At 49.0% G+C, this 27,020-nt stretch overlaps 1 protein-coding gene across 2 annotated transcripts; it reads left to right on the top strand.

The window, feature by feature from the left end:
- Nucleotides 1–3: 3 nt before the first annotated feature.
- On the top strand, nt 4–26,152 carry Emc1 (ER membrane protein complex subunit 1). Of its 2 annotated transcripts, NM_146157.4 has the most exons (24): nt 4–134; nt 1,578–1,702; nt 2,229–2,294; nt 2,509–2,602; nt 4,920–5,048; nt 6,657–6,783; nt 7,447–7,596; nt 7,874–8,041; nt 8,297–8,368; nt 8,679–8,741; nt 9,513–9,635; nt 10,583–10,679; nt 11,074–11,196; nt 11,748–11,756; nt 12,612–12,811; nt 12,935–13,084; nt 13,792–13,953; nt 14,511–14,630; nt 17,292–17,429; nt 18,341–18,514; nt 19,013–19,223; nt 21,226–21,310; nt 22,497–22,626; nt 22,763–26,152. In NM_146157.4, the coding sequence occupies exons 1-24, from the start codon at nt 37–39 to the stop codon at nt 22,940–22,942; spliced, it is 2,994 nt and encodes a 997-aa protein (NP_666269.2). In that variant the 5' UTR covers nt 4–36; the 3' UTR covers nt 22,943–26,152. The 2 variants fall into 2 exon arrangements, with proteins under 2 accessions (NP_666269.2, NP_001034289.1); NM_001039200.2 differs by lacking the exon at nt 11,748–11,756.
- The last annotated feature ends 868 nt before the right edge of the window (nt 26,153–27,020 follow it).

Genomic DNA, 27,020 nt, shown 5'->3' on the forward strand with positions numbered 1-27,020 from the left:
GCCGGGCTGGCGGCAGGCGGTGCTTGGGCTTCAATCATGGCGGTCGCGGTGGCGTCTGGGTTCTGGATCTGGGCTGCTGTGCTGCTCGTCCCTGCGGCCGCGGTCTACGAAGACCAAGTGGGCAAGTTTGACTGGTGCGTACAGGTGACGCTTCTCCAGGACGTCGGTGTTTGCTTCCTCAGCATCTGTCTCCCTCCTGCTAATCTGAAGGAGATTTGCTATGGAGCCGAACCCAGACTATAACTTAACGGGGGTGCGGGAGGGTGCTTTCAGGGAGAAGTGAATGAATGAATGAATGCTGCACCCTGTGCAGAATGACAATGTGAGAGTCTCCTCTTCAGATATGAAGAGTCGTAAGATGTCAACCCAAGAGCTTTATGTTAAGCATGGAGGGAGCTCTTTAAGCCGCCCTGTGTGTGACGGTGCAGATTGCTCCGCAGTGAAGGCAGGCTTTAAGGGTTTTGGTCAGAGGTCACTAGTTCCCTCCTTTCCTGTCATGTCCGATTTTGTGGCTGTCAGGTTTGTGATCTTCTGGGTCCCAGGTCACTAGCCCCAGTGAACTTTAAGCCTGAAACTAGCTGGTGTCACTTAGTCCACTTGTCTCACAAGTTCTAAAGTGAGCCTTTTCCTCTGAGGGACTCTCTGGGTGCAGTGTGGCCTCTCCCTCTCCAAACTGACATTCGTTCGCTCACCCCTTCCTTCTGACTGTGCTTATTTCAGATTGAATAAGCATTTGGCTACTTATCAGTTGTATGCTTCTGGGGAAATTGACAGACAACTAACACACACACACACACACACACATACATATGTATTTTTTTTAAAGGTGTTCATTTTGGGTCCTGGTCCCAACAATCATTAGCCTATCTGGACTTTGGTGGCTCACAGCCATCTGTAATGGGATCTGATGCCCTTTTCTGGTGTGTCTGAAGACAGTGACAGTGTACTCACATACATAAAATAAATAAATAAATCTTAAAACAAAACCAAACCCCAAAGCCGGGCGTGGTGGCGCACGCCTTTAATCCCAGCACTCGGGAGGCAGAGGCAGGTGGATTTCTGAGTTCGAGGCCAGCTTGGTCTACAAAGTGAGTGCCAGGACAGCCAGGGCTACACACAGAGAAACCCTGTCTCGAAAAACCAAAAAAAAAAAATCAAACCCCAGAAGCTCCTTTAAAACAAACTAGGCTAAATAACACAGTGGTCTAAATGAGAGATGTCATCTAAATGCCAGGCTCAATCAGTGTGCCTCAGACAGCAGCATTTCCCCATTGCAACAGTGTGCAAGCCGTGCCCCTGGAAGTCTGTTGCCGCTAAAAATTAATTAGGCCGAGGACTCTGGGGTGTTGCCTGAGTAGGTAGGTGTTACATTTAGCTGGCAGACTGGTATTGTCTCCCATGTATATGGTGGCAGTTCTCTCCTGCCTTCTTTTGCTTCTGAGTACGTTGCACAGAACTCTTGCGTATGCTCGGAGCTCTTCATTAGCACGCACTTCTTGCGTGTGCTGAGGGAGATGTGCTGGTGTGAGGCAGCAGTTTGTCTTCGTGCCCTGACGTTCCCCTGCACTGGTCCTCAGGAGACAGCAGTATGTTGGGAAGATCAAGTTTGCCTCCTTGGAGTTTTCCCCTGGATCCAAGAAGTTGGTTGTGGCCACAGAGAAGAATGTGATTGCGGCGTTAAATTCTCGGACTGGAGAGATCTGTGAGTGAACTGCGGAGACCAGAGGCTTCTGGGAAGGAAGCTGACTGGGTGCATCTGAGCGACCCGTGGCTTGCCTTCTTTTTATGTTCTCTAGTCTTGTTGTCTTTCACTGGGTAAATTTGTCGCACTGCCTTTGTAATTCCTTCCCTCTGTCCTGAAGGCCTTTAAGATAGCACTGCAAGCCGGGCGTGGTGGCACACGCCTTTAATCCCAGCACTCGGGAGGCAGAGGCAGGTGGATTTCTGAGTTCGAGGCCAGTCTGGTCTACAGAGTGAGTTCCAGGACAGCCAGGGCTACACAGAGAAAGCCTGTCTCGAAAAAAACAAAAAACAAACAAACAAACAAAGATAGCACTGCAGAAGCTACATTCTATCCTGTTTTGCAGTGAAGCCTTAGCCGACTACCCTTGAATTATCCCTGCTGCTGGGATTGTTTGTTAGATAATGCTGTGCAAATGAAGGCCTCAGCCCCTTCCTGGTCACAGTGGCTCTGGCTCGAAGCAATGTCTGACTTTCTTATCTCTCAGTGTGGCGCCATGTTGACAAAGGCACAGCAGAAGGAGCTGTGGATGCCATGCTGGTCCATGGACAAGGTAAGCAAAAGGTCTCCATTGTAGGCTCAGCCCCGACTCCCATTTCTGGGTTCTTTGCTTAGTGTGGGTCTGACGGGGAAGGGAGGAGAGGTACTTCTGACAGCGAAGGAAGCAGGGTACCTGGTTAATGTCTGTTTACAATCATGAGCTGGAGGCGGGCTCATGCCGCAACTGAGCAGCTTTTGAAAATGGCAGTGGACTTTCTCTCTTCCAGATGCAATCACTGTATCCAACGGAGGGCGCCTCATGCGTTCCTGGGAGACCAACATCGGGGGCCTGAACTGGGAGATAACTCTGGACACTGGCAGGTAGGGAAGAAGTGGGGCGTCATGGAGGCTGAGGGAAGGGACCTGCATAGACAGCAAAGCTGGGCGTCATGGTAGCTGAGGGGAGGGACCTGCATAGACAGCAAAGCTGGGCGTCTTGGTGGCTGAGGGGAGGGACCTGCATAGACAGCAACTGGGCCATTGGGCTTTTTTTCCCCTCCCTCAGAGACCACTGAAGAGACATAGATGCCCATCCTTTAAAGCTTTTTTCTTTTTAAGATTTATTTTTTATTGATTATGTGTAAGTACATTGTAGCTGTCTTCAGACACTCCAGAAGAGGGAGTCAGATCTCGTTACAGATGGTTGTGAGCCACCATGTGGTTGCTGGGATTTGAACTCTGGACCTTCGGAAGAGCAGTTGGGTGCTCTTACCCACTGAGCCATCTCGCCAGCCCTTAAAGCTTTTTTCTTATGTGTATGGGTGTTTTGCCCACTTGTATGTCTGTGGTCCACGTGAGTGCAGTCTCTTTGGAGGCCAGAAGAGGGTGTTGGATCCCTTAGAACTGGATTACCAGCCAGCTGTGAGCCATATGGGTGCTGGGGATTGAATTTAGGTGCACTGGAAGGTCAGCCAGTGCCATCTCTCTATTCCAGTGCCCTCCACCCTCCTTTTTTTGAGGTCTCGCTAGCTCTGGCTATCCTGGAATATGTAAATCAGGCTGGCTTTGAACTCAAAGAGCTCGCTCTGCCTTTATCTCCCAAGTGCTAGGAGGACTCAGATGCCCATTCTTGATTTGCTTGCTATAGCACATGTGTGTTTATTCCCTCAGCAAATGAGATTGTGGAAAGAGAATTCACAAGTGATTTTCTATGAATTAGGAGGATTTTGTTAATTGAGCATCTATTAGATGCATACTGCTGTACTAGACACAATGTTTATTCTGTTCTTGAACACTGTTGGATTTTTTTTTTTTTTTTTTTTTATTTTCGAGACAGGGTTTCTCTGTGTATCCCTGGCTGTCCTAGAACTCACTTTGTAGACCAGGCTGGCCTGGAACTCAGAAATCCACCTGCCTCTGCCTCCCAAGTGCTGGGATTAAAGGCTTGTGCCACCACTGCCCGGCTGCTTTCCATGTTTCTTATGTTTGTTTGCTTTGAGATAGATCTCATGTAGCCCAGGTTGCCCTCAAAATAGCTATGTAGATGAGGCTGACTTTGGACTTTTGGAGTCATTTTAGTGTGACTTCAAAATGATGTGACACATACACATCATGGGTGATGTGTGTGGGAAGGAGAGTGTGCATGCCACATGATGTAGAGGTTAGTGAACAACTTTGGAGCCAGTTCTCTTTCTACCTTTATGTGGATTCTAGGGATTGAACTTGGGCTGTCAGCCTTGCTCAGGAAGTGCCTTTACCTGCCAAGCCATCTTGACAGTCCTGGCCTTCACCTTCTGACACTCCTGCTTCTACCTTGCAGGGTCTGGGATTGCAGAGCTGTACCAAATGATTGAATCTGCATTTTAGTTCTCTGTTAGAGAATAGCTTGGACCACTGCCTCATCTTTGCTGAGATTAGTCTGTGAGCTTAATGGCTTTCGCTTATGAGTCTTTTTTTTTTTTTAAGAATTATTGAGCTCTTAAGCTCTTACCTCTCATTCTTATCTCCAGCTTTCCTTTTCCCCCCTCTCTCCATGTGGCCATGGCTGCCTGCCTCTCCCTTCTCTCTTTCTCCTTGCCTTTCTACAATAGAGCTCTAAAATCATAAAAAAAAACCAACCCAAAACAATTATGTATTTATTTTATGTATATGAGTACACTATAGCAGTTTTCAGACACGCCAGAAGAGGGCATCTGATTCTATTACAGATGGTTCTGAGCCACCATGTGGTTGCTGGGATTTGAACTCAGGACCTCTGGAAGAGCAGTCAGTGCTCTTGACCGCTGAGCCGTCTCTCCAGCCCCTTGCTTCTGTGTCTTACCATAGCAGTTGAGTTGATTAGCATTTGGTGGACCACAGGTAGTGAGCACACTGTGAATCTGAGACAGCTCTGGCATCAGGTTCATGCCCAGTTGTGCACGTGGTTCTAAGCTTCAGTGACAGCACTGGGTGATGGGGGCATGCTAGAGGGTAAGCAGGGAGAGGAAGGTGTAACCTGTAGGAGATGTGGGGACTGGAGGGCAGTGGGCCTAAGTGGTTGCAAGGCAGATTTTCAAGTTGGCAGAGCCAGGATCAGGCAGACCTGGCACTGGGACCCAGGTCTATTTGTTTTCTGACTCAGCAAACTTCAGCAAACAGCACGAGAGGCAGCAGTGGGACAGCCACTCCAGCTGCAGCCCTCACCCCTACCTGTGCTCAGTTTCCAGGCACTTGGGCTAGTGGGCCTTCAGGAGTCAGTGAGGTACATTGCAGTTCTGAAGAAGACGACCCTCACCCTCCACCACCTCTCCAGTGGGCACCTGAAGTGGGTGGAGCATCTGCCAGAAAGGTAAGGCTGTCTTTTCCCAAGTGATGACTACCTTGTCCCAATCCCTACAATGCTCTATCTCCTTGATGGTGCTTGGCCAGGTGCCCTCCTGTTGGCACCATGTGGGAGGAGTATGCTTGCACACGTGGGTCTGAGTGGAAAGGCCGTGGCTACATACTTGGAGTGTACTTGGAAGGGTGGAGAAAATTCAAACTGTGACATGAGAGCTGCCACACAAGGGATCCTCTCCTGCTCATGCACACAGGGCTCTGGGCCTTCCAGCCGCTTTTACAGTAGTCAGAGAGACAGCTACAGGGAGGGCGAGGGAGGCTCGGAGCGGTTTCCAGAGGTCTCAGGGGTTAGAAGCAGGAAAGCTAGGAAGGAACGGGGTGGGTAGAGGTCAGGCAGGCATAGGCTTCAGCCATTTGCAATTGTTTTCAAAAGGTTTTCAAAAGTGAAATTGCTAAAGTTAAGGCTGGATATGGGCTCTGTGGCAGAGCCTACCTGCCACACTCAGGGGCTGCCATTTGGCTCTTTTTTTTCCTTTTAGGTCTTTAGAGACAGGGTTTCTCTGTATAGCTCTGGCTGTCTCTGGAACTCACTCTGTAGACCAGACTGGCCTAAGACTTACAGAGATCTGCCTGTCTCTGCCTCTCAAGTGCTAGGATTAAAGGCACGAACCATCGCTGCTTGGCTTTTGTTTGATTCTTAGCCTTACTAAAAAATGAGTCAAATTCTTGGTTAAATATGGTGGTGTGCATCACACATACACAGACACACCCACCCACACACATAACCAAACCCACACCTAATTTTAGGAGGAAGCCAAGACATGAGGATAACAGGTTTAAAGCCATCTTGGGCTACATAGTGAGAGTTTTTTTTTTTTTTTTTTTTTTGATTTAATGTATGAGTGTACTATTTATTGCATGTATACCTGCAGGCTAGAAGAAGAAGGCACCAGATCGCCTTATAGATGGTTGTGAGCTGCCATGTGGTTGCTGGGACTTGAACCAAGGACCTCTGGAAGAGCATCCAGTGCTCCTAACCACTGAGCCATCTCTCCAGCCTGATTTTCATTTTTTTTAGAAAAAGAAAGAAAGAAAACCAACCCAAAAACAGAAAACAAAAAATCCAAATACCCAAAAGTCAATATCCTAGAGAACTAAGCAAAACATCATCCATGAGTGTGGCCTACCTGGTGGGGCCCACCTCCACAGCCTCACTCAACCATCTGGTATGGTGCCCCATATACAAGTGGGCGTGTCACATCTATCACTTAGGAAAAGCTGGCCGTCCAGTTTATATATGTGATAGCAATTTGAACATGTTGATGAGAAATTCAAATTAAAGACAAAAGCAAGACTAGGGGCTGGGTCGTGGGGCGGGGCTGGGTCGTGGGGCACCTGTCTAGCGGTTCTGAGGAAGGCCCTGGGTTTGATCCCTCACACTGCAGACATCAACAGCAAAGAACCCAAAGGCAAAGGCTGTGTGAGACAGACAACTCCGCTTGGGGCTTTTCAGCTAGTGATACCGCACTAGGAAATGGCAGCTTGATTTTGGAAGCCCTTGGGAAAGCTCAGGTCTAAGGGCTCAGCCGGCCACCTTGTTCTCTCCTCCCTCCCTTAGTGACAGCATCCTCTACCAGATGGTGTATTCCTACGGCTCCGGGGTGGTGTGGGCCCTTGGCATCGTTCCCTTCAGCCACGTGAACATCGTCAAGTTTAACGTGGAGGATGGAGAGATTGTTCAGCAGGTACAGAGGGCATCTGGCTCCTTGCGGGTGGGAAGGAGGTGATGGAGGCCTTCTTTTCATAGGGTCCAAGGAACTTGGCAGGGCAGCTGCAAAGGCAGCTGTGTTCCTGATGCCCATCTGTTGCTGCTGGCTTGTCCTCAGCATACGTTTAAAGCACTTTGTTAATACACAAAGTGTGCTCTTCCGGGCTGGCAGAAGAGCGACTCAGATCTAGGTACTGTCTCTCTCTCTCTGTTTTTTTTGGTTTGGTTTTTTGAGACAGGGTTTCTCTGTGTAGCCCTGGCTGTCCTGGAACTCACTCTGTAGACGGGGCTAGCCTTGAACTCAGAAATCCGCCTGCCTCTGCCTCCCAAGTGCTGGGATTAAAGTCACTGTCTCTTTTGGAGCTTCTAAGGGAGATATGAAAGAATGGGAGTCCAGTCTGGAATAACCCCTGACCCCTCAGGCTCTGGGTCTCCTAGAGTTCACTGTGTAGACCAGGCTGGCTGGCTTCAAACTCACAGAGATTCACAGACCTCTGCCTACCAAGTGCTGTGTTAAAGGTGTGCTGCCATGCTCACCAGGCATGTATTTTGAGCTTGAGCCTCTGGGATCCCAGCAGTTGCTCTGCTGGTTTGCTGCTGCTGCTGATCTTCATGAGTCTGTTGTAAAATCTCTCCACAGGTCAGGGTTTGGACTCCATGGCTGCAGCACCTCACTGGGGCCTGTGGTGTGGTAGATGAGGCTGTCCTGGTATGCCCCGACCCCAGCTCACACTCACTCCACACTTTGGCCCTGGAGACGGAGTGGGAACTGCGACAGATCCCCCTGCAGGTGAGAGGCTCCTTTGCTCTGAGATGTCACCTGCTGTGGGCGGAGGATGGCTGGCAGCATGGCTTAGGGACAAGCAGTGTTTCCCTGTGAGGTTGCTCATGCTTTGGCTGACCTGCTGTCAGAGGCTGCAGGCCATGGTCTCTTTTGGGGACCTTGAATAGGAGCTTCTGGAGCCATTGCCCTAGATTAGAGCTGCTCCCTGGCAAGCAGGGCAGACAACCTAGTCTTGATGGTTCGGGAGGGGTAAACTGTTCACTCTTCTTCTTGTCTCCCCTAGTCTCCTGACTTAGAATTTGGAAGTGGATTCCAGCCCCAAGTGCTGCCCACACAACCCAGCCCAGTGGCTCCTTCTCGAGCCCAGTTCTTCCTGCAGTTGTCCCCAAGCCACTACGCTCTACTGCACTACCACCATGGTGCCGTGACTCTGCTTAAGAACTTCCCCCAGGTAACTGCAGGCAGAGGGGCTGCTAGGAGCAGAAGGGTCTTCCAGGACAGGGTTTCTCTGTGTAGCCCTGGCTGTCCTGGAACTCACTCTGTAGACCAGGCTAGCCTCGAACTCAGAAATCCACCTGCCTCTGTCTCCCGAGTGCTGGGATTAAAGGCATGCGCCACCATGCCCGGCTGAGGCAGAACTTTTGGACCCTGACATTTTTGCTTTAAGTCCCAGTGTCTGGGAGCTGCTATCTCATTTTCCTCACAGGCCACGCTCGTCAGCTTCGCCACCACAGGGGAGAAGACAGTGGCTGCAGTCATGACCTGTCGCACTGAAGTGGTGAGTACTGTGGGTGACAGCGAGCATGTGGGCCTCCTTATCTTTGGGAACCCTGATGGTTGGTGTCACAGGGGTGGGAGGCTGCAGAGAGAGGAGTTCTCCTCTCATCTCTACAGCTTTCTACAGAGACTCCACCTCAATAGGAACAGGATCCTGATGTAGCCACCTTAGTCTCTCAGACTGTTATGGGTTCATAGGCTTGTGAGGAGGGCCATGAAAAGTAAGATTTGCCTTCTGACTGTACTGAGAAGACAGAAGTTTCTGGGAGGTAACCCTTTGGCTGAGGGTTCTCTCATCTTCCTTTCTCTAGCAAAAACCTGTCAGTGCTGGAGATGGGTCTGTGGCAAGCTTTCCTGAGACATCTGGTGCACAGGTAGGGTGTGGTGCTGGCAGATAAGGTGTGGCGTTGGGTGGTGGGGCAAACCTACAAACACAGGAGGCTGCTCAAGAAAGCCAAGATCAACTGGGCCTAGCAGGTCCCCTTGAGTCCTCAGCTTCAGGTGGGGTCCAAGTACTGTCAGCTAACTGGCCTGTCTTGTCCCTTCTTATGGCAAAACGAGGAGGTAGACTCCAGAGATCTCTTCTTCCCGACTTGCTTCTCCGAGCCTAAGCTTCCCCAATCCTCTGGGGTCTGTAGCTGGTAGAGCCTGGTGGTGTTCCATAGTGCACTGGGTCGCTGTGGGGGCCTGACAGAAGGCCTCATATCCCAAGCTTTCCCTTTCTTTCTTCGTATCTGGGAACTCTCTGTTCTCTGTACACACTGGCTCCCTTCTGAGATGAGCATGCTTGTAGCATTGGCTCCCTTCTCAGACACACATAGTACTTGCTCACACCTGACAAGATTTCTATGTTAGCCCTGGCTGCCCTGGAATCACTGTGTAGACCAGGTTAGCCTCAGGCTCCCAAGTGTTGTGATTAAAGGATTCCCCCCTCCCCTCCCTGCCCAGCTTCTGGCTCCCTTCTCAGATGCACAGTAGTTGTGATCTTGTTGATTTACTCAGCAACTTGTTTCTGCTGTAGGCTTTAGCTCTCTTGACCTCCCTTTGCACAGGTTTTTCTTCAGGCCTCTTTCTTCTTGAGGGTGTTTGCACTGTCTTTTGACACTTCAGGGACTTTATTGTGGCCCCACTGTCTGTACTTCTAGGACTCTCTGGCTTGCTTCAACCAGACCTACACCATTAACCTGTACTTAGTGGAGACAGGTCGGCGGCTCCTAGACACTTCCATTTCCTTCAGCCTGGAGCAGAAGGGCACGCGACCTGAGCAGGTAAGACAGCCTTGGCCTTCACACTCTATTCTATGGGCTTCATGTCCTTCGGGCTGGGCCTGGATTAGGGCTCTCTGAACAGGCCCCTAGTTCCTCCAGAGCTACTGTCTGATGCTGGTGTTGCTGTTGTTTTAGAATTACTACTTTACGTGTATGAGTATTTTGATTGCATGTATTATGTGTACCACATGGGCACATAGAACATTGGATCCCCTGGAGCTGGAGTTACAGACAGTTGTGAGCTGCCCTGTGGTAATAGGAATTTAACCTGGGTCCTCTACAATAGTAATACATGCTCTGACTCTCCAGCCCACTGCTGTTGCTGTGTGTGAGGCCTTGCACTTAGCTGTTGTTTATGTGTTAATCCGTAGGGCATCTTGGCAGTCTTGTGGATTGGTTGTTACTGACCTGGCTTGTGAATGTGCCATTGCCCAGGGCATTTTGAGCCATGGAGCTAGTAAGACTTGTTGCTGGGGTTCACACTCCAGATGGGCTCCCTAGTAAGACGTGTTGCTGGGGTTCACACTCCAGACGGACTCCCTAGTAAGACGTGTTGCTGGGGTTCACACTCCAGACGGACTCCCTAGATGTACTAATACTCTTACCCAGTCTTCTTCTGGGACATTGAATTGTATCCCTCAGCTCCTGGGATGGGGCCTCTTTAGTCCTAAAATGGGAAGTCCTGGCCTGGCCTTCTGCTCACCTTGTTGGGTCCAACTGGGGCATGGAGGTATGATAGCCCCTCAAATACTTGCTGCCCTTCATAGACACATCAGCGAGAGCCTCACCTCATTGCTGGCTTTAAAGAGTTTGTGCTTTCTTGCCAATGCTCAGATAATTACTGTATTGTGTAGACATCATGGCCTGGATCTCAGCCGACTCCCAATCCTTCTAATCTTGGGGTCCAGTACCTTGGTGCCACTTGGCATCTTACTGTTGGCTTCTAGCTGTACATCCAGGTGTTCTTGAAGAAGGACGACTCGGTGGGCTACCGGGCCTTGGTGCAGACACAGGACCATCTGCAGCTGTTCCTGCAGCAGCTTGGTAAGTGCCTCATGCAGCCATGTTTGTGTCTGCTTTAAAGTCCAGTCATTGCGGGAGGTGTGTGTGTGTGTGTGTGTGTGTGTGTGTGTGTGTGTGTGTGTGTGTGTGTGTGTGTGTGTGTGTGTGTGTATGGATGTGTGTGTGTGTGTGTGTGTGCATAGGCTTGGGAAAGATTCAAGCAGAGTGTACCATGCCAATTTACCCAGTTCCTCGAGATAGAGAAGCTTCCTCACTTGACTGCTGACCTCAGCCTCATGAGATCTTTTGCATAAGACTTGAACTCTGAGCCACCTCTAGCTGAGCTCTTACAACCTGGTTTCTTGTAGCTGGGAAGGTAAGAGTCTCCTCAGGGCTAGGCAGCCAGGCTGAGCTCTTACAACCTGGTTTCTTGTAGCTGGGAAGGTGGTGTTGTGGAGCCGAGAGGAGTCCCTGGCAGAAGTCGTGTGCCTGGAGATGGTGGATCTCCCCCTGACTGGAGCGCAGGCTGAGTTGGAAGGAGAATTTGGCAAGAAGGCAGGTATGAACATAGGGAGGCGGCTCCAGGGCGGGTCAGCTGCGTTTATGGATTTACTGTGTCCCTGGCTTCTGGGCTCAGCCCGATGTTCTGAGGAATCCTGTGGCCAGTTTCCAGTGCATCAGCAGCCCCATGGCTTATGCAGCCACACTTTTGCTGAGTCCCTCTAGTGAAAGATCCTGAGGCAAAAATGTCTTTGCTTAGTATAATAGTAGGTGTCATTGTCTAGGTACCTAAAGTTAGTTGTCAGGCTCCGTGTCACACATCTTCACCCACTGTCTCCAGTGCCACAGCTACACCTAGAGAGGTGTGATTGGAGATAGCCCGATGCTCTCTGAGCTGGCAATGGCTCCATCAGTGGTTATCTGATGAGTTTGGTTCATTCCTCTCCAGTCCCGTCCTGGCCTCCCCGCCCTTCCTTCATCCATTCATCCAGCTGTGCAGTAGGCAGCTGTTGAGGGCATCTTTTGGATCGGGTACACAGCTAGTGTTGTGTATTTTCTTAAGCTGAGAATTAACTTAACTTTACTGTCTATTTCTGCTGCTGGACCCAGCGATTCAAGGTAAATCTTGCTTTTGCTGCCTGTTACGTCTTGTGTGCCCACACGGCTAGCATTTGGTTGGCTGTTTTTCTGACTTGCAGGCACTGTGTATGTGTGGATTGTTCTGCTTGTGACTTGTTGCTCTGTCTCTCTGTGAATTGTGGTTGGTGGAAAAAGATGAGCAAAGATTATTCCCTTAATGAGCACTTCCCCACACTAACGTTAGTACAACAGATCATACGTCATATGATCTGTTCTTTATAACGGGCCTCTGGGTTTCATGCCATCTAATAGATGAGGGACCAAAGGCACAAGGTTAAGCACATTTCTTAGGGTCTTACAGTAGAAGGCACCAGGGCTGGGATTTCAATTTATGCGAGACCTTCCTCCTTATGGTATCCTGCACTTGTCTCTGAGGGAGATGCCTCACCAATGGAGTCAGAGCAAGGGAATGATGGCCTTAGGAATAGGTTGCAGAAAGGGATGCTGGGAACAGGTAGTGAAGTAGAGTGAAGTAATGGGAGACAGAAGCACTGTTCATGCGCACACCTGCTTCTGCTGCACCCGAGGCCCACACTTCTCTGCCTTCCCTTGGTTGTCACAGCATGGCTGCATCCTGCATGGCTGACTCTTACCTCTTAGTCTCCTATTAACAAGATTCTAGGTAGGTGAAGTCCTAGGAGCCAGGTAAGGAGGCTTTGGAAGATTGTGCATGGCTGCACCAGAGTGTGGGACTGCTGGCATCTTGAACAGACTGCCTGGAGTAGGACTGACTGGAAGGTCCTTCAGGAGAGGGAGAGGCCCCTCCTGGGTAAGCACACCCCTTCCTGCTGGGTTTCTAGTCTGATGGAGTACCTTCTTCCTCCCCGACACCAGATGGCTTGCTGGGGATGTTCCTGAAACGCCTGTCGTCCCAGCTCATCCTGCTCCAGGCCTGGACTTCCCACCTCTGGAAAATGTTCTACGATGCTCGGAAGCCCCGAAGCCAGATTAAGAATGAGATCAACATCGACACACTGGCTAGAGATGAGTTCAACCTGCAGAAAATGATGGTGACGGTAACAGCCTCAGGCAAGGTGAGCACACGAGCCCGAGAGAGCAAGTGCAGGTGCAGGCAGCAGGCTTGCTCTGTTCCAGTTTTCGAGGATAGAATTGATCAGTTTTTTCCTGTCACGAGTCAGCATTTGTTTTTCTTGCAGCTCTTTGGCATCGAGAGCAGCTCTGGAACCATTCTGTGGAAGCAGTATCTGCCCAATGTTAAGCCAGACTCCTCCTTTAAGCTGATGGTGCAGAGGACTACTGCCCATTTCCCCCATCCACCCCAGTGCACGCTGCTGGTGAAGGACAAGGTGAGGCCAGCCATGCCGACTGCAGCCCAGTGTGTTGCCTTTGCGTATTTCACAGCTGAGATTTCTCCCATGTTTTGGGCATTCCATGAGAAGCTCTTGGGTTGGAAGGCCTCATTTTTGCCAGTTTCTGGCCTGGGTGGAGGAGCCATCCAGCTGTGACGGGGAACTGGCTAGGAACCAGACCCACCTTCACCAGCGCAGTTAGCAGTTAGGCTATCCCTGGTAGCTGATATAATCACAAAGCTATTATGATTTCTGCCTCTAGAATTTGAATGGATTTTTGTGGATCCATTTTAGCTGTATTGTGAGGTAGGGTTTGGTAGATATTCTTTTGCACCCAACAAGCATTAGATGGCTGACTTGGTTTTGAGAGCACATGGTCTCAAATAGCCCTGACTAGTCTAAAACCAGCTATGTAGACCAAGTGGCTTCAGACTTGCAGAGATGAAGATGCTAGGATTAAAGGCATGTACCACTACAGCTGGCCCAGGACTTGACTTTGATTTGCTCTTTGGCATGCTCAGTTCTTAGCTAGACTTGGAGCTGGAAGCAGTCCCATCAGCCTAGGGGACCTGTCATCTGTGGCCGAGATTTGACCCTTCATGAAGATGACAGAAAGCAGGGATTCCTCATGGCTTCCTTCCTGAGCATCCCGGGCTCACCTGGAGGACGTGCGCTCCCTCTGTGCTCTTCTCTTCCCATTGCAGGAGACAGGAATGAGCTCTCTGTTTGTCTTCAACCCCATTTTTGGCAAGTGGAGCCAGGTAGCTCCCCCAGTGCTGAAGCGCCCCATCTTGCAGTCACTGCTTCTCCCAGTCATGGATCAAGACTATGCCAAGGTGTTGCTGTTGGTGGATGACGAATACAAGGTACTGTGCCTTGTGGGGAATGGAGTGTTCCGTGTGGAGCTGGCTGTGGGATGGGGGTGTCAGGCACTGGTGCTGGGGCCGAGGCAGCCCACATACCAGACAGCCCGTTTGTTGTCAGGCCACCAGCAGCAACAGGACTGCCCTTGTGAGCGCCTGGCTTCATAAGGTGCTCACCACCACGCCTGGCCATGGTTTTTTATTACTTGAATTCTGTGTTTTTATGTGCAGTTCAAGTGCAGGTAGCTGCAGAGGCTGGAAGCATCAGATCCCCTAGAGCTGGAGTTGTAGGTGGTTGTAAGTCTTCTGATATGGCTACTAGGAAATGGACTCATGGCCTCTGGCAGAACAGGGCATGCTCTCAGCCACTGAGCTGCTCTCCAGCTCCCACGCTGAGGTTCTTAGCAGAGCCATATTTGAGCCTTAGATAGACCCAGTGACTTGTTTTATCATTTATTGCTTTATGCTTCAAGCTTGCTTTAGTGGGCAAGCACCAATGGCTCTTGAGAAATGGGCTTCAAGGTTTCTGAACTTGAATTTAACCCTCCTGGGTTTTCCAGGTCACAGCTTTCCCAGCTACGCGGAATGTCTTGCGGCAGCTGCATGAACTTGCCCCCTCCATCTTCTTCTACTTGGTGGATGCAGAGCAGGGGCGGCTCAGTGGGTATCAGCTTCGAAAGGTAGGAAAAGGGCAGCTCTGGGTTCTTCCTGTTGTTTGGTCAGAGAGTGGCCCTGGTGCCCAATTTGCATGCACCCATTTGTTGATGCTGGGTGGGCAGCTACAGATCCCGTAGCCCACAAAGGGTGTGTCATTCTGCTCTGAGGAGGGAGGCAGGTATGAAGCTTGACCTGAGCCTGTATGCAAGAGTGATGCTGTTGACTGCATTGCAGCAGAACATGTGCTTTTTTTTTCCAGAAAGGGATCAGTTGGCTCTGAAGGGACTCAGCCCTTGCCAGTAGCCATACACGCTGGCTTTGAAGTTTACAATGGGCTGGCCTTGGCCTTGGTAGCAGGGCTGTCTAGAAGGAACTTTGTGTGGTGTTTGGTCACCAGAGAGCCCTCTTCTGTCCTTTAACATGTTTTGAGAGGCAAAGTAAGAACAGAGATTAACAGCTTAGACCCGGCTGCGGGCTGAGTGGTTCAGCTTTACCACTTGCTAACTTTGTGGTCTAGAGCATCCTCTGCCTACAGCCCTGTTTGCAGGTGTGTACACTAAGACAGTGAGGTGTGGCAGGGGAAGGCGCTCACTCCCAAGCTGGACAGTCTGAGCTCTATCCTCTAGACCCACATGTTGGAAGGAGGAAACTCATGCCCTCAGGGTGTTCTTTGACCTTTACATATATACACATTTAGATAGATAGATAGATAGATAGATAGATAGATAGATAGATAGATAGATAGATAGATAGATAGATAGATGAAGGAAAGATGCTAAAGTAGGGAGCTGGGAATATAGCTCAATCCACAAACAATCCCAGAGCTCAGGAAGCTGAAACAAGAATTCCCATGAGTTCAAGACCAGCCTAACTTCATAGAGAGACCCTGCCTCAAAATAACAAAGAAGCGACTAGGGTTTGAAGCAGAACAGACATTGAGAATGTGAGTAAATAGCGATCAGTTCCTCGAGTAGGAAGTAATTTCATGAGACAGGTGGATGCATGTGTCCCTGCAGCTATGCTTACAGTGTTACCAGCAGACAGCGAACAGTTGGCAGGGACAGCTGGGAATGGGGTGGATGGCTGTGTATGTGTTGCTCATGACAGGGTCTCTATATAACCCTGGCTGTCTGGAACTCAGGAGGTAGTCCAGGCTGGCCTTGACCTCACAGCGCTCCACCTGTCAGTATGCTTTATATCCTTCACAGTGACCCTGGGTTTACAGATTACTGATTTTTTTTTACTGTTCCTTTTATCTTTATTTACACATGTGTGGTTTTGCTTGCATTTATGTTTGTGCACCATAGAAGGTCAGAAAAGTGTGTTGGGTCACCTGGGCCTGGGTGCTGGGAAACAAACCCAGGTCCTCTGTGTCAGCAGCCACTGTTCCTCACCATTGAGCCAGATCCCTGGCCCCTCTAATGGTTTTAATAAAAATGTTATTAATAAGAACTGGAATAATGTCTCAGTGGTGAGCCATTATTTGAACCAAGAGTACTGGTTGCTCTTCTAGAGGATCCAGATTTGGCTCCTAACACCATGTCAGGTTTTGCCTGTAACTCTAGCTCCCGGGAACTCAGTGTTCTCTTCCTGCATCTACTGGCGCCTACACACATGTGCTTACACACGTGTGCCCTTACATCCATGTGCTTACACACATGTGCCCTTACACCCATGCCCTTACACACATGTGCCCTTACATACACATATACACATAACTAAAAATAACAATAAGAGCCAACGAGGTAGCTCCAAGATTGAGAGCACTAGTTGTTCCTGTAGAGGCCCTGGGTTCATTTCCCAACACCCACATAGTGGCTCCCAACAGTCTGAACTGCTGTCCCAGGGATCCAGTACCGTCTCCTGGCTTCTAAGGGCACCAGGCATGCACGTTTGCAGTCCTCTGGTTTCACTCCCTGAGCCCTGGGAACTATGTATTGTCCACTGAGCTCTATTCCAGCTCCCTGCTTCAGCGTCTTTTGCATTTTCTCAATTAAAGAAATTACATTTATTTATTTATTTATTTATTTATTTATTTATTTATTTATTTATTTATTTATTTATTTATTTATTTGAGTGTAGGGAGGCTGAACTCTGGCTGCCAGGCTTGGCAGCAAGCACCTTTACCAGCTGAGCCAACTTACCAGGGCTAGTATCTTTCTTTTTCTTTGTTTGAGTCACAATCTCACTGTGTAGTCCTGCTTTGCTGGTGGCACTCAGGATGTAGACCAGGTATATCTTTGTTAAACAGAGACTTTCAAACTTTTTCACAGCCTTGTTTTTTGTGTGTGTATACATGTTTGTGAGAGTGTAAGTGCACATATACACGTGTTGGCTGTCATTTCTCAGGTATTGTTTTTCTTTATGGGCTCTCTCTCTGGGCTGGTGCTCACCAAGTAGGCTAGGCTGGCTGGCTGGTGCGCCTCCGGGATCTTTCTGTCTCCACCTTCCCAGTGCTGGGATTATAACGATGGTGCAGCCATCACCAGGCTTTAGCTGGGTCTGGGAATCAAACTCAGCAAGCATTTCACTGCCTTACCTGCCCATGCAGCCCGAGCTGAGTGTGTTCCTGGTCCCTCCAGTACTCATGCCTCAGTTACCACACTGCAGGTAGGCCAGCTGGAGGATGCCTCTGAGCGGCCCTGGCCTAGCTCTGTATCCCAAGCACTCTTGCTCCTCCCTAGGATCTCACTACAGAACTGAGTTGGGAGCTGACCATCCCCCCAGAAGTGCAGCGCGTCGTCAAGGTCAAGGGGAAGCGCAGCAGCGAGCACGTACACTCCCAGGGCCGGGTGATGGGGGATCGAAGTGTGCTCTACAAGGTATGATGCAGCATGCTGCCTGGCCTGGAACCCACTTTGTAGACCAGGCTATCCTTGAACTCACAGAGAGCACCCTGCCTCTGAGTCCTGAGTGTTGGTATTTAAGTCATGGACTACTGTGCCCTACTTATATAATTAATAAGTATTATGTTTTATTATATCATTGTTTTATATTGTTACATTATTTATTTTGTATATGTGGGGATGGGGCATGTACCACGGCATGTGTGAGGTACTATGTATGTATTCAGGGCTTCTGTCACGCTAGGAAAAGTACTCTACCATCAAACTGTGTGCCCAGCCTACACATATATACCTTCCTCCTCAGGATCTGGGCATTCCATAAGCTATTAGCTTCTCTCAGTGCTTGCTCTGTGGTACTCATCATTGGATGCTAGTTTTATTAATAGTATAGGTATGACTATAGTCTTCTGGGGTTTAAGGTTAATTAGTCCATCAGAAATTTCACAGAGGTTTTGTGATACTTTGTGGGTTGCAAATTATATCCCTTATAGGAGAGTGGCACACTTAATTCTCACTCAGGAGGCTGAGGCAGGAGGATTGTAAACTTGAGACTACATAGTGATATTAAAAAAAAAAAGGTAGTAGTGAGCTAGATGGCTTAGCAGACAAAGGCTCTTGCACCTGTGTTTGATCCTCAGCGCCCACATAGTGGAGGGAAAAATGGCTGCATCATAGGGCTTCTGAGAGGACTAAGGGACACACTAGGCGTTCAGTGTGGCCCCAGTCCTTGCTGAGAAGCCACACCGTGAGCTGTTTGCTCAGCAGTGCCGGGGCATCTGCCAGGTGCTGAGCTCCTTACTGGCCTCAGGCCCCAGAGCTCACAGGAGAACCAAGTACATGGCATGCTGCTGTGGTTCCTAAAGTTTGTCACTGGTTTCTCTTCCCAGAGTCTGAACCCCAACTTGCTGGCCGTGGTGACAGAGAGCACGGATGTCCACCACGAGCGCACCTTTATTGGCATCTTCCTCATTGATGGTGTCACTGGCCGCATCATCCACTCCTCCGTGCAGAAGAAGGCCAGGGGCCCTGTCCACCTTGTGCATTCAGAGAACTGGGTGGTGGTAAGGACTCACTGCACAGCTCAGGAGGTCCCCAAGTCGCATGTCCTTTCTGGAAACAGCAGCTACTTTGTGCTTTCTTAAGATTCCAGCCCCTGGCAGGCAGCACAGGGTCAGAGGGGCCTGGGAGTCAGGGTTGAGGGCGTGGGATGTTCCGCTCTTCCCATTGCCTGTAGGTCCTTGAACTGATCTTGTGAGCTCTCTGGTTGCACTGTGAAATAAGGAGAGTGGTGGTTTCCTCCGGGTTAACTCAGTCAGTGTACCTCATAAGCACCCAGAGGTTGGCTGCTGTTCCCAGAGAGCGGTGGCAGTTCCTGTGTCGTGGACAACTTTGGACAGCCTAGACAAAGCCGTTAGTGATGGAAGTTAGGAAAACTGCAACAGGAAGAAAAGCAGAGAGCAGCTGGGTCTTTTCCTCCCTGGTCTGCAGCTGCTGTGAACGGCGTTCCCTTTCCAGGTGATCTGACACTAAATCCAGATTGCCTCCCCTTCTGCTCACAGTACCAGTACTGGAATTCTAAGGCTCGGCGCAATGAGCTGACGGCCCTGGAGCTCTACGAGGGCACTGAACAGTACAATGCCACTGCCTTCAGCTCTCTAGACCGACCCCAGCTGCCCCAGGTCCTCCAGCAGTCCTACATCTTCCCCTCCTCCATCAGTGCCATGGAAGCTACCATCACCGAGAGGGGCATCACCAGCCGGCACTTGCTCAGTGAGTGTTGGGAGGACGGCTTCAGCTGAAGTGGGGCTGTGCTGTGAGGATGCTCTGCCCTGCCTGCCTTTGCTTAGTGCTGGATTTCATGAGCCACTTCCTTCCTTTGGTGCTTTCTTTCATCCCCGGTTTCATTTGTTTTAGCTACATATGTTTTTAGGTTAGTATTCGAAATAATGGGTTTCCCTTAGGCATTCTCATAGACCTATGCCATTCTTGTTCTTCTTTATGCCCTACCCCTCTGCTGGTCACTTCCCTCCCTCTGCAGAGTCCCCCTTCTACTCCATGGAGCATGGCTGTCCCCAGGCTCTCCCATCCACCCACCATCTCCTCATTTTCTTTCATGGTCCTCTTTCTACTTTTTTTTGGGGGGGGGGGTTTCGAGACAGGTTTTTCTGTATAGTACTGGCTGTCCTGGAACTCACTTTGTAGACCAGGCTGGCCTTGAACTCAGAAATCCGCCTGCCTCTGCCTCCCGAGTGCTGGGATTAAAGGCGTGCGCCACCACACCCAGCCCGCTTTCTACTTTTATGATCTTAAACACACACACACACACACACACACACACACACACACACACACACACACACACACACACGTATGAGAGAAAGTGAAACGTCTTTCTGTGCCTGACTCTTGATGTCATTCTTTATTTGAGACAGGATCTCATATTGCTCAAGGTGGCCTCCAACTCCTAATCTTCCCGCCTCCCCCCACATGAATGCTCAGCATCTTGATTTTTGGTTTGTTTGTTTTTGAGATAGGGTCTCTCCACATAGCCCTGGCTGTCCTGGAATTCACTATGTAGACAGACTGGCATCGAACCCAGTGATCCTCTCTGCCTCCCAAGTGCTGAGACAGTGTGCTCACTATGCCTGGTCCTGATGACATGTTTTAACTTCCTAAACATTTATTTTATGTGTATGGGTGTTTTGCACACATCTGTGTTCCACATCTATGCCTGGTGCTCAGGGAAGCCAGAAGAGGGCACTGGATTCACTGCAGTAGAAGTCAGAGGTAGTCACAGGTTATTGTGGGCTGCCGTGTGGAGGTAAGACTCGAGCCCTGGTCCCGGAAGGACACTAGTGCTCTAGCCACTGAGTGATCTTTCCAGTGTTCTCCAACCCCTTTGTCATTTTTTTTTAAGATTTATTTATGTATATGAGTACACTGTAGCTGTCTTCAGACACACCAGAAGGGGGCATTGCATCAGATCCCATTACAGATGGTTGTGAGCCACCATGTGGTTGCTGGGAATTGAACTCAGAACCTCTGGGAGAGCAGTCAGTGCTATTAACCGCTGAGCCAGCCCCCGCCCCGGGTCATTCTTAAACATAGCCTGTGCAGACTTGTATGGAAACCAGAGCTCACTTGGTGTAGTCTGGGATTAAGACTCAGTGGGAAACTAACAGGCTCCTGCTCAGGTTTACCGGAGACGCTTGGGGCTCTGAGCTTCTACAGGCACCTAGTGTTACTTGCTGTCAAGCAGGAGGGAACTAGCTCTGGACATTACAGGACCTTTGACCACCATTATGAAACTGCTGTTGTCCAGTGCTTGTTTCTCTGCATTCCTGGCTGCATTACCCAGCAGCCCACATGGCCTCAGGCTAACTAGACTGTGTCAAGAACCCAGTGTCTTCACGCCAGGCACAGTCACCCATGCCCATGTGTATTAGTGCTTTACTGTTTCCAGCGGTTTCATTTTGTTTTGTTTTTATTTTTTATTTTTTTGGAGACAGGGTTTCTCTGTGAAGCCCTGGCTGTCCTGGAACTCACTCTGTGGACCAGCCTGGCCTCAAACTCAGAAATTCGCCTGCCTCTGCCTCCTGCGTGCTGGGATTAAAGGTGTGCGCCACCACGCCCGGCTTTGTTTGTTTTTGATTATTTAACAGGACCTTGGTGACCTGTTTTTTCGTAACTTGAAGCTCTTTATTGTAAAGCTCTGTGTAACTGGCCTTATCCCGGATTCGGTAAATGTGAACCTTCATCTCTTCCTGTGCAGTTGGGCTGCCTTCTGGAGCAATCCTTTCCCTCCCCAAGGCCTTGCTGGATCCCCGGCGCCCAGAGATCCCAACAGAGCAAAGCAGGTGAGACACAAGGCTCTGACTATCAGGACTGAATGCATGGACAATACTAGTGCTCAGTCTGCCATGCTAGGAGCCTGCCTCTGGGAGCTGATGTTTGGGTGGGAAATGACATTAGGTAACAAGCTAAGTGAATGGTGTCACTGGTAAATGCAGAGGAAAAAGATTCTAGGAAGCTGTGAGGGTGTCAGGGATGTGTGTGGAAGAATTTGAGATGGGCTCTGGGAAGTTCTTTGATAAAGGTGATCTGAAGGTGGTTGGTTGGTGTACATTCTTGCTCTCCCAGAGGTCCTGAGTTCAATTCTCAGCAACCACATGGTGGCTTGCAACCACCTGTAATGGGATCTGATGCGATGCCCCCTTCTGGTGTGTCTGAAGATAGCGACAGTGTACAGTGAGATTATTCCAGGCAGAAGAAACAACACCACAGCCCTGGAGCCAGGCCCGTTGAGTCTAAAGGCGGGAGTAGTGAAGGGTAAAGGCGTAGGCAGGGAAGCAAGTGAGGAAGGAAAGCTAAGAGTTGTTGAATTTCTGCCTGTCTCCTCTCCTGTATCCTAAAGTCTTTTCCCTTAGGGAAACCCAGAAGGGCAGGAAGTGGGAGAAGCAGAGAGTGGGTTGAAGCAAGAGACAGGGTGGAGCTAGAAGAACCCTGTACCCTTTCTGAGAATGAACCAGACTGAGGCGGTTGTGTCAAGAGTGGGAGTTGCCAGTGGTTTAGTGTGTTCGTTTGAAAATGGCCTTTCTTCTTCTTGTGTGCAGTGCTGGCCATCTGTGTGATGTTTTCTTTCTTTGGTTTTAAGACAGCATCTCACTGTAGCCCAGGCTGGCCTAGAAATCACTGTAGCCCAGGCTGGCCTGGAACTTTGAACTTGGGACAGTTCTCCTGTCTCTGCTTCCTAAGTGCTGAGAATTGTGGGTATATGCTCCATGCCTGGCTTATGTTATGTGTTCTTAGCAAATGTAGAACAACTTAGGAGTCTGGTGCTTAACCTTATTCTCCAACCAGCCTTCCTTACAGCCCTTCCGTGTTCCTTCAGTTGCTGTATTCGTAACAACCTGACTGAAGTAGGCCTCAGAGGAAATTCAGGTTTAGTGTGTGTCCTGGGACCTGGATCCCAGGAAGGACAGCCAAGAAAGAGGTCCCTTTATAGCAGCTTTTAGAGTTCCTATCCCTACCTGTGTTTTGCAGAGAAGAGAACCTGATCCCATATTCTCCAGATGTTCAGGTCCATGCAGAGCGATTCATCAACTATAACCAGACAGTCTCTCGAATGCGAGGCATCTATACAGCGCCCTCAGGCCTGGAGTCCACTTGTTTGGTGAGTGGCCCCACATGACCTCTGCAGTGGTGGTCTTGTGCCTTGAGGATCCCACCTCATTCCTGACTGAATCTGAGGTGCTGTGGCTGCTCACTGGCTGTCTTTATCCCCAGTTCTCATTCTAGCTGTCTTTTAGGTTGTGGCCTACGGTTTGGATATTTACCAAACTCGAGTTTACCCGTCCAAGCAGTTTGATGTCCTGAAAGATGACTACGACTATGTGCTCATCAGCAGTGTCCTTTTTGGCCTGGTTTTTGCCACCATGATCACAAAGAGGCTGGCACAGGTGAAACTCCTCAATCGAGCCTGGCGGTAAAATGGGAGCACCGTGCCAGAGTGGAGCCTCGGGAAGAGGGACAGCTAAGGAGATGGCCGTGGACTGTTGGATCCCTGAGGTTGGGCTGGGCTCTTGTCTCACTTACGTCTGGGAGAAGAAGGTGCACCTTCATGGAGAAGTGCTTCGGGAACACGGTGACGAACAGTTCTTGTGGTCAGATACCCACCTCAGCGTGGAGGAGCTCCGTGCATCTGATCCACTCCCTGTTCCCTTTATGTGCTCATTCGTGGATGCTGTGAGCCTTTTGTTTTTGTTTTCTTTTTGTTTTTTTGTTTTTTTTCCTTTCATGAGACCTCTGGTTTCTTTCTTCTGAGACTGTTTAAATTGACCTTAGTTAACCTTCTGTATTTCCAGTCTTACTAGAAATATTCTGACACCTTATTCTCTTGTCTCTTGCTTTCAAGCTTGATGGGCCAGCTCTGGCTTTAAGGTGTGTGTGGCTGCCTGACTGATGGGGTGGATGCAGGAGCCATTCTTAGCCAAGGTCTGAGGACTTCTCTCTCTGAAGAGAAGTTGAAGGATCCATACATGGAGTGAGAACTAATTTTAACCAAGCTGTCATTCCATGCCACCATTTATATGGCTGGGCCATTTCTTTCAGCCTATCAAAGCCAAGCACATAACAGTAATTTGGTTTTTCATCCACAACCTGTGCTTTTTCTCCTGAGCTATAGCAAGGCTAAAATCTTTAATACTTTTCTTTCTTTTTTCTTTTTTTTGTTTTTGTAGACAGGGTTTCTCTGTGTAACTCTGACTGTCCTAGAACTCTCTTTGTAGACCAGGTTGGTCTTGAACTCACAGAGATCTTCCTGCCTCTGCCTCCCAAGTGCTGGGATCTAAGGTGTGTGCCTTAGGGCTAAAGCCTTTTAAAACTAACAGTCTGAGCCTTGGTGAGATCTTGAGGTCCAGTACATCAAATCTATTGTCCCTATAGGCCCCTATAGACATCCTGTAGCACAGCTGGAGGAAAGCAGCTTTGTTAAAACCTTTTTTTTTTTTTTTGGCTTTTCGAGACAGAGTTTCTCTGTATAGCCCTGGCTGTCCTGGAACTCACTTTGTAGACCAGGCTGGCCTCGAACTCAGAAATCCGCCTGCCTCTGTCTCCCAAGTGCTGGGATTAAAAGGCATGCATCACCATGCTTAGCTTTTTTTTTTTTTTTTAAAGACAGAGTTTTGCTCAGTTAGCCCAGGCTGGCCTCAAACTTGCAATCCTCCTGCCTTAGCCTCCCAGTGTTGGGATTGCTGGTGTTGGCCATCATGCTTGGTGGTGGGCAAGTTTTAAATCTCATTGGTATAATTTTCTGCGTGGCATTAGGGGTAGAATCCAAGGTCTCTCATGCCAGGCCAGTTCTCTGCACTGAAGCTCTCCATAAGGTGAGCCACGAGGGCTGTTGTTTTTCTTAGTTTTAAAATCTTAATAATTTTTTTGAGGGGCTGCAAGGAGGATGCTGTGCCTCAAACCCAGGGCCTCATGTGTGTTAGGACACACTTTACTACTACTGAGCTAGAGCCTCAACACATCTAATCTTTTTACTTATTTTATTGAGACAGGATCTCACCATGTAACCATGGCTGGGCTAGAACTAGCTATGTAGTCTAGGGTTGGGCTTCTGTGTGTGGTGTGTATGCACTACTGTTTGGGCTCCTTCTGTGGTGTGTGTATGCACTCCTGTATAGGCTTCTGTGTGGTGTGTGTGCATTCCTGTCTGAGTTTCTGTGTGGGGTGTGTGTGTGTTTTCCTGTTTGGGCTTCTGTGTTAGGTGTGTGTACTCCTGTCTGGGCTTCTGTATGCTGCACAGAAAGAATCCCAAGTTTGACCTTGCTTATGAACTTGGGGACTGCTTGTTCTTTTGAGCAGGGAAGTCAAAGAGTTGACCACGCTCCTGGAATAAAGCTGATGATCGGTGGCTCAGCTTTGTTTTGTGTCTTCAGAGTTCACTTCAAGGCTGCTTTTGATGGGGGGGTGGGGAAGAAAAGCCACACATGGAGGCATACCCCTATAATAGCAGCCACTTGTGGAGGCACACCCCTATAATAGCAGCGCGTGAGAGGTGGAGCAGGGAGAGTCAGAAGTTGAAGGTCATCTTCAGCTACATATTCAGCCTATGCTCTAAGAGACAGTGGTTAGAAGTACCTGTTGCTTTTTCAGCTCCGTCCCTAGTACCCACATTGGGTGCCTCACAAGCACCTGTATCCCCACCTCCAGGAGATCTAGCATCCTTGCCTGGCCTCGGGGTGTGCACATATGCACACACATAGTAACTTAGAAAACAAACAGGAAAAAATGGAGTTATGTAGGGCAAAATACCAACATCTTCATCAGTAATAACCAGTTTCCTCTCCTGGGTTAGTGAGTATCTGACACTTCCAGTGTCAGTCCCTGCCTGGACTGCTGGCTTCGTGGAAAGCCACCTGGGAGAAGGCATTGGAACCCATTACACTTTTCTGCTCTAGTTTTTGTTTTGTTATAAGCTCTCACCTTGTGAATCTGGGAGATGTGCTTGGATTAAAGGCATATATCACTGTACCCCACCTGCTCTAGTCTTGAAATAGAGCAGCTGGAATTTTGTGCAAGATAGATAAGTAACTCTTACCACACTGCCCTGTTTGTTTGTCTTGGTTTTGGTTGCTTTAAGATTTATGAGTGTCTCCCCTGCATCTGCGTGCATGCCTGGTGCCCACGGAGGCCAGAAGATGCTGGATCCCTTGGAACTAGATTTAGGGACAATTGTGACCATGTAGGTCCTGGGAACTGAACTGAGCCCTCTGGAGGAACTGAATGATGTGTCTCTTATAGTGCCTGCTGTGTTTCTACAGTACAGTTAGTCTGCAAGACTGTTTTTTCACTTACCGGCCAGAAAAAGTGGCTAATGGTCGGGAAGTGACCTACCTTTTCTAGAACTCCCGGTATTTCACCTTTAACCTTTACCATATCACCAAAGCTGCTCAGAGCAGCTGACTGAAATAGCCAAGGCCTGAGTGAAGTCTTAACTTGTCTCCTAAGTCTTTATTTTCCTTTATTATTATTATTATTATTTATATATTGTCTGTCTCTATAGCTCTGACTTTCCTGGAACTCCCTGTATAGACCAAGCTGGCCTTGCATTCACAAAGCTCTGCCTGCCTCTGCCTTCTGAGCCTTGAGATTAAAAAAGTGTGGGCCACCATGCCTGGCTTCATATTATTTTTACTATTTGTGTATATTGTGTTTTGCCTGTGTGTATGTGTATCATATGCATGTCTGGTGTCAAAAAAATCCAGGGCTAGGACATCAGACCCCTGGAACTGGAGTATAGTTAGAGCGGTCATGTGGGTGCTGGGAACTGAAACTGTGCCCTCTGGGAGAGCCCCTTTTCTAATTCCCTTAACATTTGTTCTTATTTATGTACATGTGTGTGCCCCAGGCTGGGTGTGGGGAAAGGCCCAGAGGGTGTTAGATTCCTTGGGGCTAGAGTTACTGTAGCTGGGAGTCTAGCTGCTAGGAACTGAACCTGGGGTCTCTGGAAGAGCAGCCTGTGTTCTTAACTGTTCAACCATCTCTCCAGCCCTGCAATTAATTCTAAATTTTCAGGTCACCCCCCCTGCCTCTCGGAATTAAAAGTCCTTCATTTTTAGTTCATAAAATATTACTATTCTGGAAAGTACTATCTTACCTTTTAGATTGGAATAGTGTTGAAACTTGTGCTTCATCTAACACTGCTTTTCAGTGTTATCTAAATTTATGTATGTTATTTTTTTGAGGCAGAGTCTTGTTGTATATTCCTGACAGGCTTTAATTTGCTACGTAGACCAGACTGGTCTTGAGTTTGTGGTAATTCTCTGCCTCCCCAGTGATGGCATACCAAACACTTTAAATAGATTTATGTGCGCGCATATATATATATATATATATATATATATACACACACACCATACATGTGTGTATATGTGTGGAGGGTGTGTGCACCTGGGAATGGAGGTTTCTATAGAGTCCAGAAGAAGACAGCAGATCTCCTGGAACTGGAGTTACAACCATAACAGCTAGACCTGGGTGGTGAGAATGGAACTGTCAAGTTAT

Source organism: Mus musculus, chromosome 4 (assembly GCF_000001635.26).
Source record: "Mus musculus strain C57BL/6J chromosome 4, GRCm38.p6 C57BL/6J".
In the NCBI taxonomy this organism is placed as follows: Eukaryota; Metazoa; Chordata; class Mammalia; order Rodentia; family Muridae; genus Mus; species Mus musculus.